This window comes from Motacilla alba, chromosome 2, assembly GCF_015832195.1.
Source record: "Motacilla alba alba isolate MOTALB_02 chromosome 2, Motacilla_alba_V1.0_pri, whole genome shotgun sequence".
Lineage (NCBI taxonomy): Eukaryota > Metazoa > Chordata > Aves > Passeriformes > Motacillidae > Motacilla > Motacilla alba.
The window spans coordinates 147,645,228-147,668,624 of NC_052017.1; the positions used below are offsets into that span (position 1 = coordinate 147,645,228).

Below are 23,397 nucleotides of genomic sequence, written 5' to 3' on the forward strand. Positions count from 1 at the left end.
TGAGAATATTACTGATAAAAATGTCTCAGCGCTTTTAGCAAAACATGTAATCAATTGCAATTGAATTATTTCATTTGCAATTTAATTTCTAGCAGACACGGAAAAATATTTCAGGAATAGCAGAAAAGCATGCACAGTATATGTTTTCACCTCTACTCGTATTATTCAGAGAAAAAAATATAACCAACCAGCTTAGAACTTCATAACCTTGACTTTGACATCATTAACACTACAGAAGTAATGTCATGTAGAGCTGGCTCACAAGGTGATAAATGCCTTTTTCATCTCTTTTTTTAAGTACTGCATTTTCCTCTTTAAAATCCCAAAGCTAACTGGTTTAACTATAAATAAATAATGTTTATTAAATGAAAGTGAATAGTAAGCTTTAAAATTCCACATCATTCCAAACTGCAAGCATACAGGGATGGGTAAAGGGTCTCCTGTTACCTTCATCTATTCCATAGCTTTCTGCAGTGCAATTAAGAGAAAAATCAAATGCTTACTTAGATAGAGCTTCTTAAAATCAAAACAGGACAAACATTTTTCAACATTAAAAAAAAAAAGGAAGAAATATACAGATGCAATTTAAAGTTTACATTAGCAGAAGTCACAGGCCCATTCTTGTGATCTTTACTGACTCAGTCCTTTGGGAGCTGAACACTAGAGTCCCCTTCAATCCAGCAAAGCACTTAATGAATTTCCCTCCACAGCCCATCTCATGGGTTTTGCATTGAAGTCATATTCAAGTGTTCAGCACATCCAGGGCTGGGCCCACAAGTAATTACTTCCAAGAGAATTTAAATAAAAAGGTTGGAGGGAGGGGGAATAAATTACACAAAGTTAATCTGTTAACAAAAATAAAGGATATCATTTATCATTGTATGTTTTGATCCTGAAACTATGTTAAAACAGTATGTAGTCACTTAACTGCAAGACATTAAGAATGCTCAGATTATTCCTTGAAAACATATATTCTTGCTTTTCAAATACTGATGTTCAAATATATATATATCTATATATGTTTCGCAAAACATATATTCTTGATTTTCCAAGGTTTTCCACAGCTGTGGAAATAATGCTGTGAACACTGAAGTGACCATGAAACATTCTGCCCCATGGTGAGCTCAGAAATCTACACAAGTTCATGGTCTTTCAGCAGAATGTGGCCCCAGCTCAGCACCATCCTCTCCTCTCACACTCACCAAACCAGATGCTTCTGGCAAGATTCAACAGATTGTCTGCTTCCAGAGAAATCCCAAATGCAACTGGAATTTCCCAGATGCAGCTTTTAAAATCAGAATATTGGACTTCCATGTTAAATGAATTGGCCTTGACCGTTTAGGATTATATCATAATTCAAACAGGCTGTAACACAAAATCCTTGTGGTGGCTACAGCACCACTGTTTTTATTTCAAAGATGAAGACTCGGCAGAACTTCGAATTTCTCTATTTGTTTCTGCAGTCTTTCATCTTTAACAAAATTGCATGTGATACAGTTGAGTGTTCCTTTCTCATGGAACTGGAGCACCACATCTGTCACAGAGCAAGGTGAGATACTGACAGACAGCAATCCACAGAGCTTGCCACACTGTTTGCTCTCATCACAGAGATCTTAACCAATCTTTAAGTGTTATGATCAGCATCACAATAAAAAAAAAACATTTTGAGACCAAAAAAAAAGAATTTCACTGTGAAATCACAGATAGCAGGAAAGCAGAATATTTTCTTTGCATACATATTCTTAAATAAGGCTGAAATATTTCAGTTCCTGCTAAACCAAGGAAGCTTTTGGATAGAAGAGTTCCCAAGTTAACCATGGCACTTACTTGAGGGCATTGTGTAAGTGTCTTCTTCATCTATAATCTCTGCATAGTCATCAGTCTCTGCAAAGGGAGGAATTGAAGAGTTTCGGGAAAAGCAGATGAAAACAATTCCAGAACAACAACTCCAATGTGTCAAGGCTGGTATGTCCCAAACCCCAAGCTCAGCATTGCTGGGTCACATTTAATACAGCATGACTAAAACTTGCTCATGCATAATTCATGATATGATAATGACCTCAGTGCCAACTGCATTACATCACATAAATGCACTCAACAAAGAAGAAAAGGAAGCTTCGTTTGTATTCAAAAAAGTTCAAGTTTTGCAATTGGGACCCATTTAAACTGTTGATTTAAAATCTTTTTAACAGCAAATTCCATTGCAGTAAAGAGAAAAAATTATGAATGAGTTAAATTGCTTTACCTTCAATAAAGTGTGAATAACAGTTTGCTACTTTTTATGTCAAACAAGCAGAAGACACCAATGATGTTCCAGGGCAGCTTCCCCCTAAAGTCAGTGTGGCCAGCTGAATCTTCTAGAGCACAAAGACCTTTTTAAGCCACACTCTCTTCCCCATTTTTCTTACAATTTTCCTTGTTTAGTGGAAATTCACCACTAGTTCTGCTGTCAAGACTCAAGATTTCATGGACAGGTTTTGGAAGCAACTTCCCAAAATTTTCAGAAAAATGACAGTGCACTTCTTCCTCTGTTTTAAAATTGCAACTTTTACATCATCTGTTCTCAAAATGGTTTAAATGGTGTCAAGTCATATCAGAAAGTCCTTCCCTTGCCCTAAAGAACTTCCAGTGTGTGGAGGTCATTTCCTAAAGGTCAGACGAATTCATCCAGGGGTTGTAAAGCCAGTCCACAACAGTGGGTTAATTTTTTTACTTCAAGGCTGTCAAATTCTACTCACCAACTTTAAACACAAAGAGAGATTCTCAAAACTGAGTAATTTCCAAACCCACTGTGCAGTTGTTGTGGTTGATTTCAGGTGATCACACACTGGAAAGCCTCTGGAAGTGAAGATTTCCTCCCCCTTTTCCCCCATCTGCCCTGGAGCACATGGATACCTCCCTACAGCTCCCTGGCATCATTTCCAGAGCCACGGCTTGGACTGGGACAAAGCCACAGTGAGTGAGAAGAAGGATGGGATGGACCCTGAGCTCAACCCAGCCCTGAAACCAGAGCAAGGCTCATCAATATTACACACACAGACAAGCAAGAGGCTCAGTTTTCAGGCAAACTGAATATTTAACAATTAGGAAACTACAGGTTGCCTATAGCCTTTGAAGTTCAACACACTTCAGGGATTAAGTGTAATTTTATGATCCTAATTTCTTACTACTTAAATAAAATTAAAGCTGTTTTTTTCCTTTTGAACTTCTGTAGGAATATGCCAGGTAAAAGCAGAATAGGGAAATTCCATGTAATTTCAAATTTTGCTAGGCAATTTCTATTTGGGACATAGCAAAGCACAGTCACCTAATGAAAATCCAATAAATTCTAAAGACAGTGCACAATTCTGAACAGGCAGAACACTCCAGAAGCACTTATCTCTTCCTTGGTATTTTATTTTCTTCCCTACATTATAAGCTAATGCTTTTATAAGCCTCAGTTTCATTAAAAAAAAAAAGCTAAAAAAAATCCCTAACATGATGGAGATAAATCACTCTGTTTCCCTCCAATATTGTGATAGGAATTTTTTTTGAAAATATCAGAAAGTTCTTTATGTTAAAAAATGGACTGGATGAAAAATATTGTAAACATACCTAAGAAAAAAATTTTGAAGTCTGGAAACCAAACTGGTGCCACTTAACTGATGCCACTTTAAGGATCCCAAACACTTTTCACACTAGGTTACAGAACAGTGCTTTCAGAATGTGATCAATGGCAGGGCTTGTTCATCTCTCTATTTTAAATTAATGACTTAATTCATACTAAAAGCATTCTCAGAACAGCACAGAGCTCTTTACATGCTTTTGATACATTGCCCAAAACCATCATGAAACCAGAAGTTTTCATAATCAATCCAAATAAATTACATGTACACAATTAACTACACAAATATTTCTCGTTCCACTTTTAACAATCTGGAGAGGAATTTATAAAAAAAAATAATTCCTATGTATGTCTGGCCTTGTTTCTGAGAATTAGAGGAAAATTCAATTCAGGCATCAACACTGATGGGCTCAAAGTGGTTTGGAACAAAGAGAACTGACCTCCTCACAGAGGGGCTTGAGCCCAGTATTAATGACAGACTGAGACTGTCACCAAATCCCCCAGAACTGTGCCTGCTAAGAGATATTCCAGAACCTACATGGAGCCTAAAGCAAACCTGAGCTGGGCAGGGCTCTCCAGGCTGCTCCACAAAGGAGGATGTGTTACAGCACCCTCAAGAGCTTAACGCATTCAGGGATTCCAGATATCCTTGGTAAGTCCAGAAAAACTCAGATTTAATAAAGGGGCTCATCATGCTGCCCTCCTGCACTTTTTAAACCCAGCAGCATCACTTGCTATGATTCTTGGAGATGGCAAAATGAACAAGGTGCTTTCAGGAAAAGGCAGTGGTGGTCACACACATGAATGAGCCAATCTGAGCTTTACTAAATCTGAATTCATTTATTAAATGTAGGGAGAAACATCCCAGGGTATTAAATCCATAACAGCTAATCCATGACCTTAGGCACACATTTGAACTTCCCTTTTTCATAATTTCCCCATTTATCAGAGCCTGTAATTTATAAAAGAAGGTAAGTTTCAACAAAAAAACCTATGTAGGGGCAGTATCTGAAATATAATTTTTAAATTTATGACAGAAAAAATGTCCTTTTGATGTTCAAAAAAAGGAAGAAAATTGCGTGGTATTATCTTTAGCTTTTATCTGAAGGGAAGAGATCAAAAGTTAATACAACCCCTTCACATTTTACTGAAAGGAAGGTCACAAGACGTGGTCTCTATTTCCTCTTATGACCCTCCTTTGCATATTGCTTTTATACCCTTTTAGTGCCTCCTACTTAGAAGAATAAAGGTACACATACTATCAGTAGCAGCAGTTTGATTCTTTCCCAACATCAGATGGAATTCTTTAGAAATACAGCCAAAAATCTCTTTAAAAAAACCAAACCCCAACTTCTCATCAGAGGAAAAAAGACTTTAAAATTCTGCAGAAGTTAAATATTTTGTAGCAACTTTCGAAGTTTTTAAAAGGAAACCCCAAACATTAAACTCTGTCTTTAAAATTTTTAGTTTGAATAGCTGAAACCTGGTTAATATTCATGTATTCAATCTGCATTAATCTATTTTGTACAGCTTCTTTTAATGCAAGGAGCACTTTGATGCCTTTAAAGCATTACTCAGTAGACTCATTTCTCAGGTGTTACATCCACTGATCTCACCCACTGACCAAATTCATGATGATGTAACCATTTCAATCAAACTGGACACTTGCAAACCTCTAAACCTTCTTTGCATCATGCCACAAGTCTCATTGCAAACACATGCACCACCACATCCCTGTGTGTCTGAAATAGAATTTTTCCTTTTCCAATTCCAGTTCAGCAGAAAGCATTAGTTGCACAGCCTGTAAAGTAGAGTATTTATCAGCTAATACCCAAAGCAGACCACTTTTAACACTAAAAGCTGTATAAAATGTATTACTGAAATGTGCATTAAGTGGTATATGGAGATAAGAGTTGCATATTGCACGTTAGTAACACACAGACTAGAAAACATATTACCGTCCCCACTAATTTCATCTGCAGATCCAGGTGGCATGCAAGGAGAGAGAAAAAAGAGGGGGAGAGAGAGGGGACAGAGAAGGGGGAGGGGAAAATATACTATTAAATTCATGAGTAATCCAAAAGTATTCAGACTGTAGTTATCTTATATACCTGACTCAAGAGAAACCAGAAAAGCAGCAGAAATTAAGACTTCTCACCTAAAACCCAAGGGACAGAGATATGCTCTAAGAAGCTTTTATGATGAAACAGAGTTAATGACTTTCAAACACAAAGGTACACAAAAATTAAATTTGGAACTGGAACCAGTTCTTTTAATGCATTGTTAAAAATAGTCAATTTCTGGGTTTATTCAATACTTTAAAGCAGTTCTCCTAGAGCCAGCTGAGGTGGCTCAACTTGACTCTGCACATACACTGAGGACTTTGGATAAGCAGAGTTGGTGCTGACCCTTCCAGAAGAAATGCACTCCTGAGCTATCACCAAGACATGAGTAAGAAATGGAACCATCTACGTTTTAATGACACAGAGCATTGTGCACTTGTACAAGGCTGAAATTTAAACAAGTGGCAAAGAGAGTGACTCTACAGGGAAGATTTCAAACAAACACCAGATTCCACGTGTACTGCAGCAGCCCTACTGCACACCAAACCCCAGAGCACAAGCTAAGGCAAATATTTTAGACAGTTTCTATAGATAACAGGAAATTGTTCTTACCCCTAATAAAGCCAAACTGGTCTAGATCAGTGCTGGACCAGTACGCAGCCAAAAGCATCGCTGTAGTCAGTGTTTAATTCAAAGTGATCTCAGCTGATGCTTATTGTTGCTATTCTGTTTCATCCATAAGCATGCTGTGTCAGGGGTCCAAGAATGAAGTCAAAATATATTTACAAAAAAAAAGAAGATGGCAGTCAAGGGCTGCATGACTGTATAAATAAAATAATTTAATATATTTGTCATTGTAGCATATGGCGCTCAAAAACACATTCCCCATAAAAATGGGGACCAGCAAGCTGGTGATGCTGCACGAAAATCCAATTCAACAGCAGGAAAACATAACAAAATTATTCTTGGAACTCTGTTTACCTGAGGCTAAAGTAGTTTACAAACAGTAACTGAGTTAGTATATTCAGCTTTTGGGTTAATAAGGCAGCCTAGACAAAGAGCAGAGCAGTACCCTTGGGCGGCGACTCATGGGCACAGAAGACGAAAGGCAGAAAGCGTCTAGCTTTCTTTACTTTATGCTGACAGTGATTGACTCCTTTACAAAGAGGCAAGAAAAGGAAAGAGAAAAAAAAAAACAGAAACAAATTATTTGGAAATAAAAGAAAAGAGACTGAAGAGAACATCTACAACGACGAACATAAAAGTAAAGGTTTACATTAAAATTCTGTATACCCAAATGAAAATACAAATGTCTCTGAAACTCTAAAGCATTTTTGGTGTTTTCTTTCAAATTCCTTTCTACAGTAATTCATATTTCAGTTTTTAGAAGTAAGACTAGAACCCATTAAAAAGTCAGATTATGCCAGCTACGTACACCATCCATTAACAACATAAAGAACATTTATCCCAGAAGTGCAACCTGCTTTCCAAGTTTGCCATCTAAGTTCTGTCAGACTTGTGTGCCAGCTGTATTCCAGCTAAAGTAGCAGTCACCAGACTTAAACATGTATGTATTGACTCTCTGAACTCTTAAAACAACACAGAAGGAGTATTTCACACACCAGGGTTACAGAGAACAAGGGAAAACATGGTTTCCCTGTCTCCTCAAATACAGCACTGACAGATTTTATGATCTCAAATCTGCCACCAGAGTCTTATTCCCAGTGCAGACCTGCCTTGCCAATGGATATTCCAGCTCTGCAAGGACTTTTGGGTGAACAGCCTATGGCACCCTCACTACCCCCTTTCCCAGTCAACCCACTGCATGTTTTAGCAAAGTGCTTATCAGGACAAGGGAAATTTAGGAGTAGGAAAAAATACAAAGAAGCCACACAAGGTGAGAAAGAAGGACAAATGCAGCACCTGAGGATACCTACTCCTTTTATTTCTCTTGTTACCTGCTTGCTCCTCTCTGCTTTCCCATTTCTCCTCTCCCCAAAGAAACATGAGAAGTGGTTTAAAAAGCCAATTAAATAAAAAACCTGCATCTTGCTGCTGGTAGCTCTTCACAGCCAAAACTCAGGAGTGAGATCCAGCCACCTGGAGTTACACAGGCTGGGGATGCAGTGTTAAAAGAGAAGCCCAGTCCCACAGCAGCAGCTACTGGGACAGTGAATCAGTCAGTGGTGGGAGGAGTGCAAAAAGGATAGAAAAGGAAAATTATATTTTAATAAAAGTAACTTCTACAATCAACAAAAAACTACCATCATAAGAACTGCTGGGTGACTGAGCAAACAGGAATCATTAATCTCGTGGGAAAATGCACATATCAGAGAGAAAGACAGAACACTAATCAGATTCAATGCTAAAAACTAAAAGAGGTGCAAGGAGAGGGGAAAATTCTTGGCTAAGTCAGTGTATCAGTATTTCCATTTGTCTTGGTTTAAGACAGTTTAAAGGGGAACACTCTAGAATTCTTCCCTTTGATAGTCCCAAGGGACTTCTCTTCCTAACATCACATGGCAGACAATTTTCAGCACTGTCATTCTAGCACAAACCTCAGGTAACACTCATAAAAAGCTTCAGAGACACTAGGAAAGAAAAGGAAAAAATAATGCAGCTGGTTTAAGCAACCACTGAAAGGGTGTTGACATGAGAATGAGGGAACCCAACACTCTGTACTGAAAGAGAAGAACAGGTATAGAGTCACTGCAGGCAATGCAAGCTCTAAAGGGGAAGAGATGCTTCAATCCTGACCTGCCTGCTCAGGCTACAGAGCTAATTTAAGCCTGAAGTGCTGAAATGCTGCTCACCCTCACACTGATAGGTGGGTGGCACAAGCTGCTGAAACCTGAGCAAACCTCTTTCCAATGAAGGACACCTTGCAAAGGTAAAAGTGCTTTTTAATTCATGTGCAAGCCCTGATGTCCTGTGATGGTCCAATTCTGCCCTTGCATTTCAAACTGTACCTTTATGATTTGCTGTCTGGAGTTTGTTCAGCTGTTCTGCCACACTGAATGGAAGATGCTTTGTCTTAAACTTGCCACATCTGCAAGTCTAGCTACAAAAGGAAGTTGATTCTAATGAGTTGGTTTGAAATATTAAAAAATAGAAGTTCCAATACTTTCCCAGGAGTCTAGAGAATACCATAACAAAATGAATGGAAGGATTTCCAGCATTCCAAAGCAGCTTCCAGCCAGGATATCACTGGTGCTCAAGAATGCTGCTGAAAGTTGCATGGGATTTCTTTATTTATTTAGTTCCTCTACACAGTATTCACTAAAATTACTGTGAAAAAAATTTAAAAGGCAAAAATAAGGAAAAAAAATCACTTGCTGTGCAATAACTATGTTAGAAAGAGGCCAGGTTTTTATTGCCTTTTTTTACAGGGCAGTTACTACTGGAGCTCCTTGTAAGGGCAGAGAGGAAATACTAGAAGGCTGAACCTGAAAATATCCCATTCTATTTAACTGTACATTCTTGAACCAGTCTGAGGAAAAGCCCTGAAACAAAAACCTGTAGAAAGAATAAATCTATTGATTTTTGAGCTTTTGAACTCAAATGAGCACTGTGGGGATGAAACATCAAATATGTTTCTACATGAACAACAAACCCCCAAACCTGCATGGAATATTTCTCCTGTCACACCACACTGTTACTATTTGCACAGCAGAAGTGTCTGCTCAAATCCAGTGAGAGGCTCACAAAGGAGGAGCACAGGAGAATAAAAACTCCTTAACCAGCACCACAGGCTGATGGAATCATTGCAGGAACTTCTTGGACACTGATATGGAAGAAATCTCTTCAGACTGTCATCATAATTCATTCTGGTCTTTTTATGCATGAAAAGAAGCCTTTCAGTCAGTCAGGCTAAAATAGGAAAAGATAACAGCCCCAGTCTATTCAACTGTGATGGGAATCTGAAATACTGCAATTTATTAGCATTGAGGGCATTTTCAACTATATTATCTTATTAATCAGTGAAATAGCTGGGTGAGTTAAGAAGCAACTCCCTCCTCCATGAACCTGGAGATTAATGACTTGCTCAAGGTTTGTAAAATTAATCTGCAGTAAACTTTAAGCTTGAATGTCTCCCAGTGCTGTGACCATATGGCAGAGCTACAGCGCTAACAAAGTCTTTATATTCCTCAAATTACTTAATAATTACTTAATTTGAATTTATAACTATGCCATTGATGGCAAGACTCTTAGTCTTTCTTTTCAGAAGTGAGCTGTGCAGTGCAACAAAGCCTGAGCTGTGACACAGTCCTAAGTGCTCAAGATACAAATTTTCGTCTAAAAACTTACTTACATTTTTCAGCTTTGTCTTTTTGGAGTGTCTTGACAAAATGGATGTTAAAAAACTGCCAATAATTTTTCAACCTCAAGCAAAGGCTGCCTTTTCCCCCACCAACTAACTCAAAAGGAGCTAAGAAATACAAGTCCTGCACAAGAAACTCTTTCAGACCTGGGCGCAGGGCAGACCTTCATGTGGAGCACAGGAATGGTGTCACAGAGCCTGCACTGTGCTCTGCAAGCAGAAGTGATTCAATAAAATTGAATTTGTTTTTCCATCCTGCTCACAGCTTTGCTGGTGATCAGCCTCAACCCAGGGCACACAGGTCCTTTCACAAGCCAACATCTACTTCATTTAGAGCACTCTGAAGTGCTGCAACACTGACATCAGGGTTTGTTTTTTTTTTCCCCTCTCCTGTTTGTTGTGTTTTCACATTCGGCTTCTGCTCTATAGGAAACCTGCTGAAAGTCTCTTTTACTCACAAACTATACCATAGAGGTTTTCTTTCCTTCATGGTAAAATCTCACTTAAATCAGGCTTACTTCCTTCAAAACAAGGGCTTTTTTTCCATTGAAACTGAAATTTCAGCTGAATGCCAGGACTAGACTGGCAGCTCCCTCAAACAGGATCTGCTCCTAAGCAGCACAACTCATTTCACTGCCATGATCAGGAGTTAACCACAGTGATGAAAATTTAACATTGTAATGTTACAAAGTTGTGATTTTAAAGCAGAACCTGGAAAGTTGCTGACAAGCCTCTCTTTCAGGATACTAAAATCCTTCAGCTCCAATATAGATATTTGCTCCAAGAGATCAAATCCTCCACGGGGCATGTTACTGAACATACTTAAACCATGGGATAGAGAGGCAATGACACAACCAGAATTATTAGGAACTCCTGCCATCATTTCATGATGCACTTACAGCTGCATCCCTTTGAGTTTAAAATGCTGCCTGTGTTACTGACAGGAGCTGCACCAGCTGGGGAACAGGATAACAAACCAGTTTCTCTTTAATATACTTACTTCCCTCTTAAAGGTTTGCGTCCTGGGGTTTGCTGCTCAGGTGCCTTGAACACTTTGCTTTATCAGCTGAAACAGGGACTGTATTTTCAGAGACCTTTTAATTGCCTTCACCAAATAAGCTCATACTAAAGCTGCAAAACCAGCACCTGCTTTAAGCAAGACCAACCCTGTGGGACATCCTAAAATCCCCTTCAGACACATCCCTTGTGCTGGCTACCGCAGGACAGCTCATCTCTCCCTTCCTGTCATCTTCCCACTCACAGCTCCCTCCCCACAAAAACATCATTTTACAACAGTACCTGAACATCCAAATGCCAGGAGGGACTGCCTGGAATCACAGGAGCCTTTAGGTTGAAAAAGACCCTTAAGAATCCAACCATTAACCCAACACTGCCAAGAACTCACTAAGATTTGTTCAAACTGTTCAGGGCTCACTGAAACAAACAGGCTTGAAATGTCATATTCTGTGGCACAGCATGGAAAGCAGCATTTGAGCTAGGATTAAAAAAAATCATGAATTCTCCCGGGCAAAGGAGGCACAGTGATTAGCCAAGGGATGCAAAAGCATATTTATTCTTCCTAGTCATATTTACATAAGCAAGGAAGGGACAGAAGAAACCAAAGAACTCTGTGTCAGGAGGAATTCATGTAAAAAGGGAGCAAGCAGCTACTGCTGTACTGACTTCATTTTATGAAAAACTTTTTGTAATACAGAATGGACCAGGTAAGTTATTATTTTTGGAAATATGTGTACCTGGAAATACAAGATCACCTTACCAAGGCTAATGTTTGCTATTTAAAAACAAAATGCTGGCCAAAGTAAGTTCCTTTAGACTAGAGCAGAGCATTTTAACAACGTGCCTCCAAGCCAAACAGTGGAAATATAGTCAATAAAATTAGTGTGCTGCTTCTTACATATTTGATATATTCTTTGCACAGAGCAAATAGTTTAGCCTTACCATTTCCTGAGTGTACACCCTTGGCTAAGTACAAAGAAGTCTTTTTTTAATGCAGATGCAGAGGGAGAAGGAGGTAAAAGCTGCAATTCCCTATTAGCTAAAACACTCATTGTTTCTGGTGAATCACAGCAACATCAGCCAAAACATCAGATGACTACCAAAGAAATCTAAAATCCAACTGATTTGGTTTAGCTTATTTACAGTAATTTATAATCTTACACACATACAAATGTGTTGAGGCATAAAATCACTATACTTTTTAAAAAGAGGGGAATCTGGCAGGCATCTTGGTTACACACAAAGACAGTGTCCACTGCAAGGAACAGAGAGAGGAATCAAGGTAGACAACACCAGAAGAAAGACAAGAAGCAAGAAGTTTGTGGTGCAACCTGGTTCAGTGACTCCCAGATCCAGCAATTTGCTGCTTTGGATTCCTGAAACCAGCTTCATCCCTCACTAGCTTGAAAGGACCTTTATTTAGAGGAGGAAAAAAAATCAAGAGGATTTACAAACATTCTATCTTTGTGTGCTTTGGAGTATTGGAGCACTTGGAAAAGACCAAGTTTTCAGTTCACTAGACAAGAAATATTCCAATGTTAGTAAGTACTTAAAAAAGACAAGGTGTCTTTCATTAACAGGTTCCTTTCTAAATCTGCAAAGCTTCAGACAAATAGCTGAAGTTTCAAACCACCAAATCGTGTTTCACACTGGGTTTGGATATTGCTGGTTTATCCCACTTGTGGTGGGGAACTTACTGTGAAACTTCTCTTTTGACCTAAGCATGTTAACACTATAAATGTATCTGACTTCTGAATTTTTTTGCTGTATCTCTGTTTCAGATTTTTGCTATTTATCTTTAGCATTGGGAGAGGTCTATACAAAGGGGAGCAGGGTCAGTGAAATCAAACAGCAGAGTTAATTTATTGTTTAAACCATCAAAGGTGAGGAGCAGCTACAGATGTCACTGAGCTACAAAAAAACTCATCCGAAACCTCTGGCTCTGAGCCACAGCAATGTCAGCAGAGAAAAGCTCCTGTTCTGCACCCCACAGCAGCACCCCCAGAGCTGCCTCTGCTCTGCCCTGGCTGCTGGCAGGCCCTGCTGAGCTGCACTGGGCTGGGCTGAGCATCGTGCACAGCTGGTGCCTCCCCTGTCCCACTGATGGATGGGTTCCATGTGACAGCAGGAGTGACACTTCTCCACATCCAAACCAAGCATCACTTCATTTACAGCAAACTGATTCCTTGGGGGATTCAAGACATTCTTACAGAAAGCAGCTTCTGAGAATAACCCCTGTCATGTGGGTTTGTCTCAGCAATCTGCCTCTGGTTTAAATTTAATATGATAACACACTCAGTGCATTTTAACTAACTTTGGGGGGAAAACACAACAACAACAACAACAACAACAAAGTATTTATGTGTTCTGTGTCATTATATTACAAGAACAAACCCTTGAGACTAAATATTAAATGCATTTGCTTAAACCATTCCAGCATTTCCAGTGGTTTGTAACATGGTATAAAAACAAGCATCAAGCACAATAATTTTATTGTGGAAAGATTTAAAACATTCCTACAATACAGGAATAATACCTAATTGGGTTTTTTTTGTATTGGCAGGAATGAGGATGATATTTGCTGGTTTAATTTTATTGCACTGCTCACAGGAACCAGCTTTGCAGTGTCCCTGACAATCACCTGAACAAGCAGCCCACCTCCAGCACTGCTCTCATTTCCCCCTCATCCACCTTCATGTGATGCCCTCAATGCCAGAGCTGGGGGTATTACAACTCACTTCCTACACCAATTTCAAAATGCTACTTTAAAAATAAGTGTCTGTGCTCTGAAACACCTAAGAACTTCAGAAGATACTTAAATTTGCACAGTCAGAGCAACAGTAAGAAAAGATCATCAAGTCAGCATTTATTATTGTTTTTATTATTAAAAGTATTATTGGCATGCTCAGAAAAACTGAAGGAGTGAACATCTGAGGCTGCAGACAGCCTTTTTTTGTCCTGAAGATCAGCCTTTTTGAGGGTGAGTGGAATAATTACAAAAGCACAGAGCTAATCACTTCAGAAATTTCAACTTTTTTTTAACAGCTAAAATGAGCCATACAGGTAAGAATCAGAAGAGAACATGCTGACCATGCTTCATGCTTATCTACCTGATCTAGCATGCTTGCTTGCCAGGCACTGAAGGAACAAGAGCTGCTGTTTGACTCTTGAGAGGCCACAGCAACTGCTGAAGCTCTATTACTCCACTGCAGCTTTATCCTCACTTTAACTCAGATCCTCTCCTTCGTGTCTATTGCAGTGTCTATTTGGGTTTCCTATGCCAAGCAGTGAATCTTAAATATCTTTTAGAAGTGGGTAAGGGTGGGGAAAGGAATCTGAGAAGGAGTAGATTAATTAAATGTCTACGTATCTTTCCTCCTTATTGCATGAAATATGCTGGGGTTTTGAGTATTTGCCACTAAGAGCTCACATAAATGTAAAAGTGGGGCTGAAGCCTCCCTCTAAGGGGAGGGAAATCCACTGAGTCACAGTATTGGTTCTTCAAGTTTGTCACCAAATACCAGAAACCTATTGAAACATAATATAATCATAATATAAATCTTAATAATATAGATCATACTGTAAATACTTTTTTGCATTAAAATCCCCTTAATAAATATTATGCATACTGATTTAGAAAGACATTTTCTACTACGACTCAATCCTTCAAAATTATTTAAGATTCTGTAACAGGAACATTCTGTAATATTCTCTCTGAAGTATAAAAACTCCATGTTAACCTGGAGAATTCTTAGAAGCCTATAAAGAACAGAAACAACATGCATTACCTCCCATAACCCATCCTTCAATTTACTTGTCATTTTCAATAGCAAAAATTAAATGCTTTTATCTAAACAGCTACAGAAAAACAGCTATTAGGTTTCTCCTTTCTGTAAAGCAATGATTAATATTTAATTGCCTACTTTCCCTTTTCAAAGCTGCTCCCTCACAATTAGCACATACTCAGGTAATTTCAGTTCTAGCCAAGACATTCTACTTCATCCCTAAGTTAAGTGGAAATTCTGACAAGCAGCCTGGCTTTGAAGTAACTGCACAGATGTGGCTGTTGCATAAAAGTTTCTCTTTAGAAACTTCTCTCCAAAGGCAGCACAGCTCCAGTTTGGGGCAGTCAGCAGCCCTGGAGCAGCAGAGAGTGGAAAAGCTGTCTGCACCTCTGCCAGCTCCAGAAATAAACTCAGCTGCTGGCTTTGGATGAGCCTTACCTGACACAGAGACTGTGTGAGACCTCACTCCTTGCTTCTCATTGTTGGCCAGCCTGGAAAACAGAAGTTGGAAGTGCTGAATGCTGTACATTCTTCACAAGCACTGGGAACTCATCCCAACAGGCACCTACTGTAATGAGCAGGGCTGAGCCACCTCCCCAGCCACAGGATGAGCAGGGGGGAGAAGGCAGAAAGGAATCTACCACTTCATCCTGTCTGGGGGAGTGAGAGTGGCTTTGAATCAGCACAAGGAGTCACAGAAACCTGGTGAGTTTGAAGGAAACCACAAAACCTGAACTGTGCACACTTTTAAGTTGTGTGTAACCTGACTGTGCTTATACTTTGTGTGTGATCTGTGGGAAATGGAGTATGAATTGAGTTTCTGTCGGTAAAAAGACTTATCCTGTACTATTTTGAATTAATTTACATGTCAAACATAGAAAACCAGTTGCATTTAAATGTAATTATTTATAAATAGACAGCGCAAACTGTTTAGCATCACCCCTATAATCAAATTTACTGATGGACTCAAAAGAAACAGCCTGAACCCCAGTCAAGGCTTTTCCAAAACATCCTGCTTTTGTTATTGTCAAATATGATGGATGCATTATGCACTTTTGCTCTCTGATTTTCTTTCTGGTATCTTTGTAGTTTAATACTACTGTGAGCTTTTTATGCCCTACCTGCTATTTGTCCTGGAATCCAAAAGCAACAATAAAAATTATTGTTATAAAGAAGTTCTGAAAGCATTACTATTTTTCAAAACCTTTTTTTTTTTAATATATGAGAAAAGAAAGCACAAAACTTACTTTGGTATGGATGGTAAAGCTCTTTCACCTTCTGTGTAAACAAAAAGAAAACAGGATTAAGGCTTTTGCACGTTTTCAAATAACCTCTCTCAAAGTGAAATATATACATGCCTGAAACAATAATCATCACAATCTCTCAGGAAAACTGAGAGAGCTCAAAGAATGTTCTATACATATATAAACAGCAGCATTATCAACAACTCCTTCTACCCACTCACACAGACCTTTAGGCAAACTCTCATCTGAGGAAACAACGTACACGGAATATAAAAGCTGGTTTTTATTCTTAACAAATAACTCCAATAAATCACTTGCAGAAGGTGTGACACTATCTCATCTCTCTAGTAAGAAATGCTTTTCTTTTATCTCCAAGATGTCCTAAGTTCTAACATATAAATAAAACAATTCAATCCAACTTGGATTTCCAAGTAAGACAACTGAAATAAATCATTAAAGCACATATTATCATATTGATTTCACACTGGCTTGAGACTATACAATAATAATGGTTTGTGCCAGAGAGTAAGTCAGCTTTTTCTACACTATATTCAAATCCTTCCCAGTCTTTCTTTGAAAATGGCAATGTGTGTGAGAGCTTGGATTTACATACTCAAGGTTTTTTTCCTATTGGATTTGATGAAACCCTTGGCAGTCCTGTGGGGAAGTTACTAATCCTTTAGCAAAACACCTTTTCAGTGGATTGGAGTAGGCAGGGGAGGAGAGAAGATGGGTAATAAAGTGTGTTTCATTCTCTAAATCAATGTAGCTGTGAGAGGAAGGCCACGCTTGCAGAAAATGGTGATGCATATTGTTCAACAAAATAATGTAAATTCTCATTTCTTTTTCTCCCATGCTAAAATTTCCAGGAATTACAGGTGTAAACAACAGTCTCACCTTTGTGTATTAAGGGACTAAGCAGAAAAATGCCTGGTACCCCAAAGCCACACTCAACATGGCAAAATACAATATTTTGGTTCATTTTTTTCTGCTGTCTACAGGTAGAAAAGCATCATTTGGCTCAGCAGCATCAGTCTGTTTTGATCTGTCTAAAGGAGGGTGTTGAAAAAGAAGTTGCAGCAAAGAAGGGAAACCAGAAGCTGCAATTTCAAAGCCCTGGAGCAGCTCAGCAAGATGACAAGAACAAGCACCTGGAACTGGGGGGCAGAGGGAGGCCAGTAAGATTACATAAGCAGGTGGGAGATAAAAGTACTGTGATATGTTAGGATAAGTGATACCTTTTGGGAAGGAAACAAAAGGCACAGATCCTCAGAGATAGTGCGGAGTAACAAATATGAGACCAATGGTGTGGAGGTGCAGCCTGGCAGTAAAAGACTGGGGGACAGATACCCAAAAAAGAGACTGTCATAGGCACAAGGGGCTCAACCTGGATGAAACTGGGCAAAAGACACCAAGCTGGAAGGAAAAGGCACAAGAGTTCTGCCCACTGCTATGGGAACTCCAGGGCTGTAAAGAAAACTCAAAAGAACCTTAATTTTTACATGACACCTACAGCTGTCAGCATTAGTTGTGAAATCATCCTGGGTTCTGGTTTACACCAATTTATGCTGCTGCTGCTGGTTGTTCCAATGCTGCTCTTAGACTTGACAACAGATTTAAGCTTAGATGGTGCTGATTAATCACACGTTACTGGTGGAACACAGAGTCTTCCTCTGCTTTAAAAGAACTTCACCAAATTGCATGGTGAACCTTATTATTCTGTGTTTTTAAATCAAGGTAATGGATGCACAATTAATAAGCAAAATAATTCTCCTTGCTCTTTAATATGTAGCTCCATTGCATGTTAACTGCATCCTATTCAAACTGCATACTAAAGATGGAATTTTAATTTCCCCTAAGGCTTCTTTTTGGTAGAATATCATATTTGGGGACTTCAGAAAGATCAGTGAATGATTTCATTAGACTTGATAGGAATGATTGCATAGCATTTGCAGGGCCACAATGCTTCATATGTTCAAGATGCTGAGATCAGATCAGATCTTTTTCCCTCCTCCAATCTCCTAAGAAAGTGAGAAATACCACAGGTGGCAACTACTAGTGTGTGCTGAAGTCAAACACTACCTATCAAAGAGGATCTAAAGGAGATAAAGAGAGAATCTGACTTTCCACTGTGGTATTAAATTTCCTTAGAGAATCTCATTCTGTTCCCAAAAGGCTCCATTCCACTTTCTGAACAGCTTCCTATCAGAGCAAAGTGCAAAGCAAGGGTCATAATAAAATGTAATAAATCATAACAAAACAAAATCTTGATTCCATTGTAATCGCAAATCCTTTCTCAGCCCTTTGTGAGATAAGAAGAATGTGAATAGAAGTGGTCTTACACAGTGAGTGTATGATATAGTCAATGAGTTTGAAGAACAAGAAAAGAAGTGAAGGAAAGGTGAAAGAATTGAAGGGAAAGTGAAGGAAAGATGAGAAGAATAGAAGCAGTCTGGAAAACTGTGAGGAAAAGATGGGGATAGACAAAGAAAAGCAGAGACTGACCTAAGTGAAATGAGTATTTTATTCCAGATTCACTGGGAAATCAAGCAGCACACATGGGCCCACCATACCCAAAACGGCTCCATCTGATCATCCCCCTTCTCACTGTCCCCTGCTGAATTCCACAGGACATAACTGGCTTTGTGCTCATTTGCATCAGAGCAAGAGATCTGGACCCTTGTCCTCTGCTGATGGAGCTGGGAGATGTGGACGAGGCAGGCTCAGCCCTGGGAAGAAGGAAGGAGCACCCAGAACTGCCTGGAAGCCACAGCCTGGTGCCTGCAGGGACTGGCTACAGGGACACCACACCCCACCTGTGTGCTGGAGATATGTGTCAAGTGCAGGGCTGTAAACAGACACGGGAAGCTGGAAAAGTAAGTAGATGTTTAAAAAAAAAAAACAAAAAAAACACACAAAGGTATCCAGGCATCAAAAAAACCTCATCCACTATTAATAGTACCAGAGGTGCACAGGGGTTGTACTCCTGGGAGGTTGGAAGTGGATGATTTTTAAAGGTATCAGCAAACCTGAACTATTCTGTGATTTTTCTATGATTCTAGGCCTCCTCTATCACTGAATATAATTAAAGAAAAAAATAATCAGCATGGAACTCCTGATCCTGCAGACGCCTACATGCTCTGGATACAAACTGCTCACTTCAGGCACTGGGGTCCAAGCTGGTGCTCATCCTTTTACAGCTTATATCCCAAATAAAATACCAAATATTCATTAGTACCCCTGCAGGTCTGAAGTCAAAATTTCTTACTAACAGCATCCCAGTTAAGGCATATGTTGTTTTTCACAAGAAACCCACAACATTTTTGCCTAATTCTGTATTTTTTAAAGGAATGGGATATGCATGCCTCTGCTGGGCTTTCCACTGGATTGTCCAGGTGGTTCCACTCTGAGCAGGGCTGCATGCTGGACACAGCAGAACCCAGGCAGCTCCAGGGCTCCCAGCCAGGCTGGGGGAGCCTGGGGAAATGTAAATTGTCCCCACTTCACTGAAATTACAGTGAAAGCAAAATCAGCGAGGGGCCAAACTACAGAGGTAACAGTAGCTTAAAATGGGAACACATGTTACCAATCCATTAAAATGAAAATCATGCCCAGGGTAAATTTGGGTGAAAACAAAAAGCACTTAAGTGGAGAACTTCACCAACTATTTAGATTTGGTATTTTTGAACACTTCCCTGGGCAGCTTGTTCCAATGCCTAACCAACTTTTTGGGGAAAAAATTTTCCCAACATCCAATTTAAAGCTCCTCTGGAGCAACTTGGGACTGTTTGTTCATGTCCTGTAACTTGTTACCTGGGAGAACAGACCCACCCTCATCTGGCCACAACTTCCTTTCAAGCGGTTGTAGAGAGAGATAAACACCCCACAATCTAAAATCTGATTATCAGTTCAACTGTTTATGAATTTTTGTCATTTGTGCTCTTGGCCTGTAAGAGGTAAGTGTGATAATGGAAATACAAATATTAAGTGTAACATTCCCACATTAGTCTAAAGGGACCTGAACATCAAAATATTTATGAAAAATAAAACAAACTGAATGGAAAAATGCCAAATACTGTCCACATCTTAAAACACTACCAAGTGCTCTCCCCAAATTAAGAAGAACTGGATCATTAATGGATAGCATGACAGATATCACAAAACCATGCTCTGTTAGTAATCAAAAAGGACAATTTACGAGGACACTTGCAATAAATGTAAATTTACAAAAAGAAGGGATGGGAAAGCTCAAAAGTGGGATAAAAATATCTGTGGGATCAAGAGTTGCTCTATGATTTGTTTCTGATGTGTCTTACACAACCAAAGCTCATTGTGGAGGGATCTGGGAATGCAGGTCATGATAGGGACAGTTCTCCTATGAAATGTTGAATAAATATGTTGGATATTGCTATGAACTTCAAAAAAAAGAAACTTCAGACACAAGAAACCCAGAATTTATTTTAACTAGAGGGGTTTTCTTCATGCATGCATAAAGAGGAGTGTTCCTAAAGTGCTACCTGATGTTCCTGTTCAATCACTGCTCATTTGCTCCGTGTTAAAATTCTGTGTTATAAGAATAGCACACAAATAAACACCCTGAATCAGAAGCACTGATTTATCCTGCATTCACACCCACCAGAAACCTCAGTTAAAACCTCAGTTTTCTGTTCAGGGCACAGGAAAATCAGAGATATTGTCCCTCAGAGAGCTCAGTCAGCCTAGAAGATGTAGCAGCTGCTGCTAAGAAAGTCAGGTAGGAGCAAGACAGGAAAGAAAAATTGCAAATAGAACAGATCAGTTTTGATGGGCAGCACCACCACCGTGGAAGTGGCAAGGACTGGACAAAGTCCACATGTGCCCCTAAAGGAAAAGCAGAGAGAGAGTCAGAGCCATCCATTAATTCAGGGAAGAGGTCATGTATAGACATGAAAACTTTTATAAGATTAATTGTGGCTACAGCAGTTCAGGCTGGGCAACAGCCAATCCACTGGCACTAGAAAGAAAGTTTTGGGAGTGAATAATAAGGATTGTAGCAGACCCCAAACCATGATTTCTCAGAAAAGAAGAGGCACAAAAGACCTCCACTCATGAGCACACACTAGTCTAGAGACATGGAAATCTTGGACTGTGATGTCTATTTTTAGAACAATAAACTCTCTCTGATGCTAGCTTATCATTTTGGTATCTGATTTTGGGGCCAGTGGTTCATCATCTCCAAGCTGTGCACCAGGTTGGCCTGGAGAGCTGAGTTTGTGTTGAGGGAAGATTTTCATTTGTGTGGAGATAAGGCTGCACAACTCACACAGCTTCTAAGAAAACTGCTTGTGTTGGAGCTAAAGGTCACTCACACACACTAAAGGTCAGAAACAACAAAAACCATGCAAATTCAAGAATAATTTGAACTATTACCATGTGCTGTCAAAACACCTAACACCCTAAGATCACATTTCTTTATTAGTGAACGTCCAAGTTTAAGTCTGGGGTCTTTTTGAGCCACAAACAGGGAGGATGTTATAGACAGACTTGGAAAAGACCTGAATTATGTTAACAACATCACCCCAGGGAAAACCTGTGGCAGAAAAAAGCAAGACTGTGGCTAAAAGAGACTCAGTTTCACATTGGAGAGATGCTGGGATAGTTTGTGTGCTTTCCTGTATTACAAATACAGAAGAAGGAAATAATTTACTGTTTTAGAAAGCAGAAAAGTTGGATGAATTCCCATGGGCAAAGATGAGAACAACATGAAAGAAGACAATTTCATTCTTAAGCAGCTTTGCTTGAATGTTTTTCAATAATTAAAGCTGTCTGAAACTAGAAAAAATTCTAATGAAATGTTATCAAATTCTCTTTAAAACAAGGGGTACCTGCAACCTCATCTCACTTCTTGAGAGACGTTACAAAAACAACTGATAGCCACTATAAAATGTACCTCTGCTTTAGTTCTATTTTATGAGAGAAACTCATGAGACCCCTGAAGGTTTTTATTTTTTAAATGGAGATATTTGAGTATCTAGAAAAAGGCAGAAACTAAAAAATTACCACTTATCCAAATGCACCCTAACCAACCTCACTAAATTTCCCGTTGTATATCAGGAATCATGTTATAAGATAACACACCCTTGTTAAGAGTGCCTTTAATAATTACAATTCACTTGTCCCAGTTAAGTTTGGAATTAGTGTAAAGCAGTGATGCTGACATCAGCCTAAATTCTCATCCACTAAGCAATTTTTGATGCAGTGACAATTTACTATCAGTGTTTCTCACGGCTCCTCCCTGAAAGAAAAGAGCTTACGAGTGAGGGTTTTTCTGCTACCTCTGTCTTGCATTCAGATGCAGAATGACCTGTGAGCAGCTCTGAGCAAGAGGGTGTCCTTACCTTTCTGAGGCCTGATGATGAAGGACTGCGTGGCGCCGTTGACCAGCCGGCAGTAGCCGTCGATCAGGTCTGCCATGTTCTCTGCAATGGTTAAGGATGGTGCTGTCACTGTCAGAGGCTACAGAAGGGAAAAAAAAACAAGGCACCAACAAAGAGGAATTATTGCAGTTGCAGACACTGAGTGGAACAGCTGTGTCATTGCATCAGAACTTTACACACGCCTGCAAAGCGTAAACAGAAGGATGTGGGTGAGGAGGGAGATTCCTGCTTTAACTTTGGTGCAGCAAATTTCAAACAGGAGGTTCAGAAAGCACAGCTGGCAAAACCCTCCACCTAATGTAGTGTTCATTTGGGCTTATGAAGTGTAAACAACTGTTGAATACAACTGCTGTGACTTTCAGCGTTGTAATTAAGACAATTCTGAAGAAGTTGCTTATTTCTTAAAGCTCTCACAGGTGGTATCTTTTTTCCCCACCCAACCAATTTGTTCATTGCCGAAAAACAGCCCTACCCAATTTCAAGAAAGATTTAAAAAAAATAAAACACGTACAGTGGAAAAAGAGAAGAGAGACATACAGGCAAGTTATTAATTTCAATACCACCAACATTCATCATTCTCTGCACAGATTTGCCACCCTCTCTCAGTCCTGCTCTTCCACTGTATTCTGGTGCACCAGACCAAGGGAAAGATTTGATTTCACTTCCAGCACTGCTTCCATGTAATAAAAGGGAACAAATTTTCCTTCTTTCATATTTCCTCCTTACATAAAAGTGGAATTGCTCTGTTTCCTCTCTAGGATGTAATACATATGCACAGGCTGCTATTTAATTGCATTTAAGAGCTACTGTTTTCATATTAAGCCACTTCTATGAATATCAAAGTCTACAAGCACCAGATCCAAAAGGTAAAACATGAATGAACTTTAAATTTATTTTAAAATCAAACACAGAACCAAAGTCCATGATAGAGAATATCCACATTAGGA

At 39.3% G+C, this 23,397-nt stretch overlaps 1 protein-coding gene across 15 annotated transcripts in view; it reads right to left on the reverse strand.

Moving 5' to 3' along the window:
• Positions 1-23,397, reverse strand: part of PTK2 (protein tyrosine kinase 2) — a 189,107-nt gene that overhangs the window by 39,426 nt on the left and 126,284 nt on the right. For 6 of the 15 annotated variants that reach the window (XM_038127549.1, XM_038127548.1, XM_038127560.1 and 3 more), the window contains 7 exons: positions 22,412-22,529; positions 16,038-16,068; positions 15,229-15,281; positions 6,740-6,823; positions 5,563-5,580; positions 1,828-1,884; positions 448-468 (listed from right to left, as the gene is read on the reverse strand). In XM_038127549.1, coding sequence (XP_037983477.1) covers positions 448-468; positions 1,828-1,884; positions 5,563-5,580; positions 6,740-6,823; positions 15,229-15,281; positions 16,038-16,068; positions 22,412-22,529 — 382 coding nt within the window. The remainder of the gene's footprint in view (positions 1-447; positions 469-1,827; positions 1,885-5,562; positions 5,581-6,739; positions 6,824-15,228; positions 15,282-16,037; positions 16,069-22,411; positions 22,530-23,397) is intronic. The other 9 variants (XM_038127553.1, XM_038127552.1, XM_038127551.1 and 6 more) reach the window with 5 other exon arrangements.